Source organism: Stegastes partitus, unplaced genomic scaffold (assembly GCF_000690725.1).
Source record: "Stegastes partitus isolate 25-593 unplaced genomic scaffold, Stegastes_partitus-1.0.2 Scaffold590, whole genome shotgun sequence".
NCBI classification, from domain to species: domain Eukaryota; kingdom Metazoa; phylum Chordata; class Actinopteri; family Pomacentridae; genus Stegastes; species Stegastes partitus.
In genome coordinates this window covers 22,430-32,756 of record NW_007578321.1, presented here as the reverse complement: position 1 = coordinate 32,756, position 10,327 = coordinate 22,430, and the positions used below count along the sequence as shown (strand labels likewise).

General features: G+C 40.5%; 1 protein-coding gene across 1 annotated transcript in view; it reads left to right on the top strand.

Annotated features, from left to right (window-relative positions):
- The window catches only part of tmc2a (transmembrane channel-like 2a), a 13,134-nt gene extending 3,673 nt beyond the window's left edge, over positions 1-9,461 (top strand). The window contains exons 5-21 of the mRNA XM_008289055.1: positions 36-163; positions 243-333; positions 417-498; positions 593-699; positions 834-932; positions 1,124-1,266; positions 1,747-1,894; positions 2,062-2,250; positions 2,443-2,622; positions 4,014-4,172; positions 4,291-4,419; positions 5,653-5,720; positions 7,082-7,321; positions 7,445-7,570; positions 7,714-7,792; positions 9,024-9,135; positions 9,241-9,461. Coding sequence (XP_008287277.1) covers positions 36-163; positions 243-333; positions 417-498; positions 593-699; positions 834-932; positions 1,124-1,266; positions 1,747-1,894; positions 2,062-2,250; positions 2,443-2,622; positions 4,014-4,172; positions 4,291-4,419; positions 5,653-5,720; positions 7,082-7,321; positions 7,445-7,570; positions 7,714-7,792; positions 9,024-9,135; positions 9,241-9,461 — 2,301 coding nt within the window. The remainder of the gene's footprint in view (positions 1-35; positions 164-242; positions 334-416; positions 499-592; positions 700-833; positions 933-1,123; positions 1,267-1,746; positions 1,895-2,061; positions 2,251-2,442; positions 2,623-4,013; positions 4,173-4,290; positions 4,420-5,652; positions 5,721-7,081; positions 7,322-7,444; positions 7,571-7,713; positions 7,793-9,023; positions 9,136-9,240) is intronic.
- The last annotated feature ends 866 nt before the right edge of the window (positions 9,462-10,327 follow it).

Here is a 10,327-nt window from a genome sequence, read left to right as displayed (position 1 = left end):
CTTTCAGTTCATCTGATTCCAACTCCAACTCGGACGAGGAGGAGGATTCCATGTCGGAGGGCGAGATGGCTCGGCTGATGGAGGAGGTGGAGGAGAAGAAGAAGCTGATCGCCAACATCAGAAACAAGCCGTGGAGGATGAAGCGGAGGCTAACACACCTGAGGTAATCTCTTCCTTGCAAGATTTAGGATTTAGATTAGATTTGGTCGTTTCATTGTGTTCTGACGAGTGTTTGTTCACAGGGAGGCTCAGGCGTTTGTGGATAAGTTTGAAGGAGCTTTGGGCAAAGGAAAAGGCAGAAAGTGGTACGCCTACAAAGTGATGATGACCAAGGTGAAGCACACAATTCAAACTTGTTGTGCTTTTGTCTCTTTGTCTGTTTTCCTACTATAATTCTCTTTTTTTTTTAATCTTAGAAATGGATCAAGTTCCAGAGAGATTTTGAGAACTTCAGAACAGCTTGTATCCCCTGGGAGAGGAAGATCAAAGAGGTGGAAAGTAAGTTTTGTTTCCGGCACAGCTTTGCTGACTGACTGAACAGTGATACCTTGTGGACAGATGCTGAGTTTATAAACCTTCTCCATGCCTTTAGGCCACTTTGGGTCATCTGTGGCGTCTTACTTTATCTTCCTGCGCTGGATGTATGGCATGAACCTCGTCCTGTTTGGTTTTACGTTTGGACTCGTGGTCATCCCAGAGGTGAAGTCATTGTAGTCCAGTTTCTGGATGTACAAAAGAAGCACAAAACCAATTCAATACATTGTGTAGAATCAGGATGCACCATGTTGGGGGTTAACAAGTCAAACTTTATTTCATTATTCTAAACTTTCCAGGTCCTGATGGGTCTTCCCTATGGGTCCATCCCCAGGAAGACGGTACCCAGAGAAGAGCAGGCCACAGCTCAAGACTATTCTGTCCTCATGGACTTCAACGTGAGTCAGATTATGATGCAGATGAAGGTTTTTTTATCATTATCAACCCTGATGAATATAAACTAGATCTAGGATGCAGCACCTACATCTTTAGTACGACAAAGAGTCCAAAAATAGAGAAATTAGGTCGATGTAACTTGTGTGTTGCACAAACCAAGCAAGAACATTAATGGCTTCTCTTTCTTCTTCAGGGTTACTGCAAATATTCAGTCTTGTTCTACGGATTTTACAACAACCAGAGGACCATCGGTTTGTTGAAGTTCAGGCTGCCTCTGTCCTACCTCATGGTCGGGATTGGTACATTCGGCTACAGCCTGATGCTCGTGATTCGCACGTGAGTCTGCAGCACGGCAGCAGATATTTGCTGTCAAACCCATTCATTCAAATGCAAGAACCCGGGTTGCTTCAGCCGCACCAGAGCAACGTCGACATCTCCTCACGTTTGATCTTTTTGATGTTTTTGAGAAAAAATGAGGAATAGTTTGGCTTGTGAATAACAGAAAACATCGTGTGAATGTTGAAACGTTCTGCTTTTGCTAACTTTAAACCTCATAGGAACATTTTTTTTAAATGATAGATATATTTTAAATGTTCTTTTAGCATTTAAATGTTTTCTTTCAGACAATATTAGCCAATGTTGTGGGAATGTTTCTTGCTTGTGAGGGAGCCCTGTCATAACTGAATAATGATAAATGATAAATCTGATAAATCAAAGGTGAATGTGTAGGTATAGGTGTATGATTAGAATAGAATAGATTCATTTTGGGATTGTCTGGACTCATAATGCTATCTTTGCTTGTTTGTTGTTTGTCAGAATGGCCAAGAATGCTGATGTTGGTGGCGGAGATGGAGATGAAGGAGAGTTCACCTTCGCCTGGAAGATGTTCACCAGCTGGGATTACCTCATCGGCAACTCAGAGACCGCCGACAACAAGTACGCCTCCATTACCACCAGCTTCAAGGTGACCATGGCAACCACACAGCCCATAAGATGCTCATATATCATTATGCATTCCTTTCTGCATTCTGTTGTAAGGTTTTTCATGCTGCCCAGACAAACCAGTGGAGCTCATGATGATGCAAAGTGTTCTGCTAACAGTCAATTCTCTGCATGTTTCGATAACAACAGGAGTCCATCGTGGACGAGCAGGAGAACCAGAAGGACGAGAACATTCACCTACGGAGGTTCCTCAGAGTCCTGGCTAACTTCCTGATCCTCTGTAGCCTCGGCGGCAGCGGTTACCTCATCTACTTTGTGGTGAAACGGTCTCAGGAGTTTGCCACCAGGGACGACCTCAGCTGGTACGAGAAGAACGAGGTAATGATGCTTCTGAATCAGATGGTTCTCAGACGCATATAAAGCAAAATTAATACTGCAGCTGCTCCTGCAACAACCAGGTTTGTAGAACAAAGGCTAAAAGGTCAATTGGAAATACTGAAGCTTTGTTTGCGTGGCTTTTATGTAAAAAAAAACCTATGAACTGCTTGTGATTTTGACCTGTTTGTCCAGTTGGAGCTCATCATGTCCCTGCTTGGCCTGGTGTGTCCTCCTCTGTTCGAGACCATCGCTGAGCTGGAGGACTATCACCCTCGAATCGCCCTCAAATGGCAGCTGGGACGCATCTTTGCCCTCTTCCTGGGAAACCTCTACACCTTTCTGTTCGCCCTGTTTGATGAAGTCAACACCAAGGTATGTGTTGGTTTGCCACCATTATGTTGTGGAGATCATGCAGAAAGCCTTCGGACAGTCTTGGCAAAATTAGGTTTTCAATTTAGGGATATAAAAGTCTTGTTTTTGTCCAATAAGTGGCTCACGGATGTTGGCCAATCAGTTGGTCTACATGGTCATTTTCTACAGCAATAGCACAGCCTATCACAAGGTATCTACAAGTGTCAGACTTCTGTCAATCCTCAAAACTGTCAAAATATCAGCTGGTACACAAGAAACACTAAAATCTAGCTGTGCCACTGTCAGACCCAAAGGTTCAAGTTTGCACACACAATGTCTTGTACACTTCAAACAGTTTTTCCAACCTTAGGTAAACTTTCCCAACTCAACTTCTGTATTGCGGACTGTAATGAACATTTTATTCACCCGGGGGCCTTAGCAAAACTGTACACACTTTTTTGTTTGTTAGTTTGTTTTACTGACTTTTGTTGTAAATAAAAGTAGGATGAAACTTTTGGATCTGAAAAGTAAAGCCAATAGAGTCACCTAAACCTGCATTATACCTAACATCCAGCAGGTGCCGATATCTCTGGTTACAGATTGAAATAAGAATCTATGAGAAAATGACCCAACTTCTTACTTGATTTATTACCTCAGTAAACATTTGTGTAAATACTTTATGGTCTCAGTCACTAGTTTCAAGACTTTCTAAATACAGCATGATGTTTTTTATGTGAATTATAGTTCCATGTAGCAGAAAATACACGATAAAGCAGGTTGCGTTTTAGGGCAGAGCTATCTTGTGATCAATGTGTGTAATATTCTTGATTTCTCAGTCAGATATAACCTCACTGGTTACGTCTGGCTGCAAAACGGCAAGACAGCCACGGTCAAACGTCAATCTCGAGGCTTTGAAGTCCACAAATCAATGGATAACCAGCTGGTGATACCACAGCTGCCACGACCATTTTTTAAAATAAACGCTATGGTTTAACCAGAACTTGTCAAGGCCTAACGAGATCCTGCATTCAAGAGTGATATCGTGAGAAAACAGGACTAAAACTCTTTAATTTAACCATGGACATATAAAGAGAAATGGACTTGCTGCTGCCAAACACCTCCTAGTGGTCACTTGTGGTATTGCAAATAAAAACGTCTCCTGAAGCCAAAAAAGCATTGTTGCCATACGCCACGATTATAAAAGAAACATCTTGGAAAGTGTTGACAGATGAACTTTAATCCATGGGGTTTCTATATTTGTAAAACCTTCCCAACAGCTACAAAAATTTGCTTTATTTTCATGACATAACTTAACGTGTGCAGACTGGTGTAAAAACTGGCGAATGTCTCCTTTGGCAAGAAGTTTTCTGTAAAAAAATCTGATGACTAATTAGCTTCTTGGTTCCCCTCAGCTGGAAGAAGAACAAGCCATAAAGAACGCCTCCATCTGGGCCATGAAGGAGTACTACGCCAACTTCTCACGCATGACCAACGACAGCGAGGCCACGCCGCCACCCATGAACCCTGCAGACGTCATCAGAGGACCCTGCTGGGAGACGGCTGTCGGAATAGTAATGAAAAGAAAAAACTGATTTGTCCTTAAACATCTAGATACAACACAGAAACTTCCTTTCCTCTCAAAGAAGGAATTATTTTGCATGAAATTAACGAGATACCGTGTTGCTGCAGGAGTTCGTGAAGCTGACGGTGTCGGACATCCAGGTGTCCTACCTGACCATCCTGATCGGGGACTTTGCCAGAGCCGTCATCGTCCGATTCCTCAACTACTGCTGGTGCTGGGACCTGGAGGCTGGATTTGTAAGTGGTTTGAAATTTACTGTAAATGTGTCAAAGAAACAGTCGGTAGCTGCTCCTTTCAGTGCTGCTCTCAGTGAGGAAAGACCGTCCACGCTGCAGAACGGGCCTTTTTCACGGCCCACAATCTGACGTCGACATCGTAGCAGGAAAAGCACAGGTGTTACTGATAAGACTAACAATAGCTCCGTTCTATTTAAACCGTCCTAATGAGCCATGACAGTGTGACGGCGTGCCAACGTTCACAATGGCAGCCTGAAACTGAAGCAGCTAAATGGAATTCAGCCATCAGTCACTTCATTGCTTACACTTGAGCGGCCAAAATGGCTTCTCATGAACAATTATTGAGTCTTAGTCTTTAGAAATACATCCCTGTGTCCTTGTGTGACCATGTATAATATATAATATGCAGGTAAATATAAAGTGAAACTGGCATTGGTTGTAAAGCTAACCTGCCGATACCGGATCATTAGAACCTACCAGAGTAGTAGCGTAGCACAAAGAGACATTTTAAATCACCAGTAATCATGCACTGTGCAATAAAATGTAATAAAAAGAAAGATAAATGAAATTAAATTCTAATAGAATTTTCTCACAGCATCCATTCGGACATGAAACAGACAAACACAGGTTTTATTTATCACATTAAATAACCTTCTATACCTAAAACCTTCATTATTATTATTGTTAGTAATGTCTGTATTGTTTCATGTCTAAATGGCTGCTGTGGAAAAGGTCAATTGTGTTGTGTTCATTTTTTAATTAGTCTTCTGTTACACGTTAAATATGTGTCAAAGATAGTTTTTTACATGATAGAAATGCCCTCCTTCTCGAAAAAACGTAAAAAACATACAAGTTAAAGGCAGATCATGTTGGTAGAGTTCATTATTTTTTAGCCACAACGCTGCTTTGACTCTGTCGATTTCAGTGTCGCTTGGAAAATGTTGTGCTTTGGTCAACAAATACCTGCAAATAACAATGATCTCGTTAGCCCTGTACTCTGTGTTTAGTGCAAATGTCAACACATTAAACTATGAGCATGTAGTAACAGCTTCAGCCTCACAGAACCTCCAGCATGTCTGCCTCTTAAATCTATAATCAGTTGAGAAATATGATCCTTATTCAGTTTAAGCAGTTCTGAAATCCAATTCTCTCCGGCCGACCTGAGGACTAATTTAATAGTTTTATCATCAGCGCAGCGTTCAGGGACTAATAACTGTCTCTGATCCCTTCCAGCCATCGTACGGAGAGTTTGACATCAGTGGAAACGTCCTCGGACTGGTCTTCAACCAAGGAATGATCTGGTACCGGCTGTGTTTTTATACCTACACTGAGCATGCTCAGTCTGCACCGTGTGTTTACATGTTCAGGTGTGTGTCGCTGCATGTATCTGGTATCACCGACGGACAGACAAAGTCCACATCCCTGCCAGTGTTGGGCTTCAGGTTGCATTGGAACGTCTCTGTGTTACATTATCATCGGCTCTTTGAGCAGAAATAGTATCACCAGCTACATGATCCATACAGCAGTAGGTCACACCGGCAGTAATTAAGTAACATCATAACAATTCACTTCATGTTATATTGTTAGGTTCTATTTTGTTGCTTCACATTTCAAATGTTCATTTATTGAGTATTTTTTTATGTTTTTTTGAAGTTAAATGCACTCAATTATTTCAGGAATTCTCAAACTTTGGCTTGTGGACCCAAAATGAGAATATAAGAGGTGTCAGGTTGTGATTTCAGATTATCAGCAGATACAAAGTATGACGTATTTAAAAGTATTTACCAGGTTTAAATTTATATTTTTATGTAACGAGTTAAAAACAGTGAAAAATGACTCAAAATATTTCCAACAGAAGTCTAACAAATAGTTTAATTAGAAATTTGTCCAAAATAAAATTTAAAAAAGTCCTCAAAATGACTCAAAATATTCTAATACAAGTTATGAATTGTCTAAAATGACTTAAATGAGTCCAAAACATGCTAAAATGATATCCAAAAGGATTCTAAAAAATATTCTAACATGAGTTAAAAGGATCTGCAACTCAAAATATTTCAGAAACAAGTTAAAAAAATAGTCTAAAATTATTAGAAATTTGTCCACGACAAGCTAAAAATCTGCAAAAATGACTCAAATATTTTTAATATGAGTTAAAAAATAGTCTAAAATGTCTTAAAATTTGTCCAAAAATTGTCTAAATATTTCCTAAACAAGTTAAAGATGGTCCATAATGATTTAAACTATTTATCCAAAATGAGTTAAAAATCGTTTAAAATGGCTTGAAATATTTCAAACATAAATTTAAAATCGTCTAAAATGACTTGAAATTTGTCCAAAAGAAGTTAAAAATCTCATCTCCCAATGACTCAAAGTATTTTTAATACCAGTTAAAAATTGTCCAAAATGGCTTTTGCGTGTTTAAAGTTTCAAAAAGGTGAAAACATCATGTTACTCCACAAACGGTCCCAAGTCTTAAAGTTGACAAACTCTGCATTTAACCAAATTTAATTATATTTATATTGCACCACTTCATTGTGTCTGATTTATATCACATCACAACTACTTCCACTGATCATGTAACGCTGTCAAGTCTTGCACCAGGAAATGCAGGATAAACCGTATTTTCACAGTAAAAGCCTTCCTATTTGCTGCCTGGTTTCAGGATGGGGGCGTTTTATGCTCCTGGGCTGGTCGGCATCAACGTCCTCCGCCTGCTCAGCTCCATGTACTACCAGTGCTGGGCTGTCATGGCCACCAACGTCCCCCACGAGAGGGTCTTCAAGGCCTCCAAGTCCAACAACTTCTACATGGGCCTGCTGCTGCTCGTCCTCTTCCTCAGCCTGCTGCCGGTCGTCTACACCATCATGACGCTGCCGCCGTCGTTTGACTGCGGACCGTTCAGGTGGTAACGAGTACAAAAGGGCCAAACATGAAATCTATCTGCACAGAGTTTACTTTGGAAAGTGTTCCATATATCAGTCTAAAGTTAACTAAACCATTTGAGTGACTGAGTTGTGGTTTGCAGCGGTAAACCCAAGATGTTTGACGTGATCATGGAGACCATCGACTTGGACCTGCCCGCCTTCATGGGGACGCTGTTCAGCTACGCAGCCAATCCAGGCCTCATCATCCCGGCGGTGCTGCTCATGGTGTGAGTGGTGGCACAGAAATACGCACACATCCGTTTGGTTTTATTCATTGGGTGGAGTTTTAAAGTTGCTTTTGCTGCAAATGCTTGTTTAGTATCTGTGGACAACAGAAACATGATCAAAGGTCATCATCTCTCCTCTACAGATTGGCAATCTATTATCTGAACTCAGTGTCTGAAGCCTACAAAAACTCCAACATGGAGCTGAAGAAGAAGATGCAGATGGTGAGTAGATAGAAGTGATGTACCAACGTATAATCTGTACAGCAGAGTGGTGCTACACATGAAACACATGAAATGATGGAATAGTTTACTACTTTACCTCCAGAGAAGATCATTGTGGTTAAATATTTGGTCAGGATGCCCTTGACTTTTATTCTGCATCATCAAAATTATAATTTGTGCCACAAAAGAACCCTGTAAAACCAACGATTCCTCATCAGCTTTACTTTGTGACGAGTGTTTATTAGCAAGTGTGATCATACGTGTCTAAACCTAGATTCAACTTTATTTAAATTTAGATTACATTGAGGTATGAAGGCCTCATTTATGATGTAGTTGTTAATTAGTGCATTTAAGATTTAACAAATTAATAAATCAACTACAACAAGGACAGCTGGAAGATGGTTGTCATGGTGAAAATTCACGTTCAAATTATTTCCAACACAAGTTAAAAAATTGTCTAAAGTGACGTGAAATTTGTCCAAAACAAGCTAAAAATTGTTCTAAACGACTCAAATTGTTTCCAACACATGTTAAAAAATCATCTAAAATGATTTGAAATTTGTCCAGAGCAAGTTCAAAGCTCCATAAAATATTCCCAACACCAGCTAAGAATCCTCTAAAACGATTCAAAGTATTCCAAAAACAAGCTAAAAAAGGGCCAAAATGACTCAAATTATTTCCAACATGAGAAAAAAAACTGTCTAAAAGGATTTGAAATTAATCCAAAACAAGCTAAAAACTATATAAATGACTCAAAGTATTCCCAACACCAGTTAAGAATCCTCTGAAATGACTTAAAATTTGTCCAAAACAAGCTAAAAATGTTCAAAATTTCCAACACAAGTTAAAAATCGTCTAAACGAGTTAGAGTCCAAAAGTTGAGAAACTCTACTTTTAATTCGGTTTAATTCAATTTGATCAGTAATTTCCTGAGTGTAGATGTAGAACCTGAACGTCGTCCCTGGAGGTCAGTTAGTAAATGATTTGCTCACAGAAGCATTTTTCCCAGATTTTTAGTCACATACCTCCCTACAGAAGCTGTTTATTGACTTATATTGTTTGTTGCTGGTCTATATTTTACTTTTTGTCTACATATAACTCATAAACCCAAACCCAGTGATGAGTTCATCCAGTCAACGTGGATTTTCTGTCCAAACTCAGCTACGTCTCATTTTGGTGCCTTAGAGCTCCAATATCTACTGAAACACATCAATGTTTTCTTTCCATCCAGGCTCGAGACGAAGAGAAGAACCGGAGGAACAACACCGACAGCACCAACCAGGTCATGAAGGACCTGGAGGACCTGCTGCCCAACCGATCCCTCGCCCCTCCTCCAGAACCGGGTCAGTACCCCCCTGAATGCACCAACAGGTGAACCGTTAAAGGGTTCCTTGGTTGTGGAGCGTACTTGCCTCCAGAGGTTGAACTGGTCTTCTTCATCCAAACAGAAAAACCTCCAGAACCAGAACCAAAGCCGACCAAGACTAAACCCGGAGCGGCCGGTAAAGGCGTGAACCTGGAGAAGGACGTGGCTCTGGCTTCACCCAACCCTCGGGGGCCGGTGAATCGACCGCCGGGACCGAGAGGACCCGGACCCGGACCCGGACCTGGACCGGGAGCCGGACCGGGTCGAGGCCGAGGGAGAGGGAGAGGGCCTCCTCCCAGATAACGATGTGAGAACATTATCGTAGGTTGTTTTTATCCCACAGAACAAATACCAGGTATAAACAGTGAACGGTGTTTCAGAAGGACCTTCATGAGGTTCTCATGTTTCCTTCAACCACAACTTAAAGGTACTTTTTAAAAACTGTAGCCTGGAGAACAGGTTTGCAACTCAGTGCTGTAAAAAAAAACCTCTGTTATGTCTTGAGCAACTTCTAAAGTACAAAGAAAGACTGAGTTGGTCTTGTTGGCACCACGTTGGGTTCTTCTGAGAACATTTACGACCCAACAGCTGTCATCTGGTTCACGCTGATCCATGATTCTGTTCAACTCGTGTGTCAGGACTCTTCAAATGTTATTTTACAAACTAATATTTGACTTTCTACATCTCGCAGGCGTCATTAATGGATGATTTTCCTCATTTATCACTGAAATGATGTCATCCAGAGCAACAATCTTGTACTTTCATGGCAGCAACGTTAAAAACTTCAAGCTTAAAGCGACCAAAAGAGAAAAACTTGCTAAAAGTATTCAATTTTTCAAGAAGGATCTGAAAAAATTTGACATTATTGAGAATATCTGGGTAAGTATTTGATACCTGAAGCTAAAATCCAACTGTTGAAGTAAACAGAAGAAGCCATATTGGTCATTCTGTCAGTATATTAATAAAGTCGAACACATCTACGAGCTGCTATCGAGTTGCTTTGTTCATATTCTTCAGATGAACACAGTTTGCGGTTGTGACTGACGTCTCAGCTGTTTTTAATTTTTTCTTACATTTATTCTGACTTTGTCATTCATTGTATGATTCTGACTGTCCAATAAAGTTTAACATCTTTTAATAACATTTGCACCAGCTCAGTTTCATTTCTT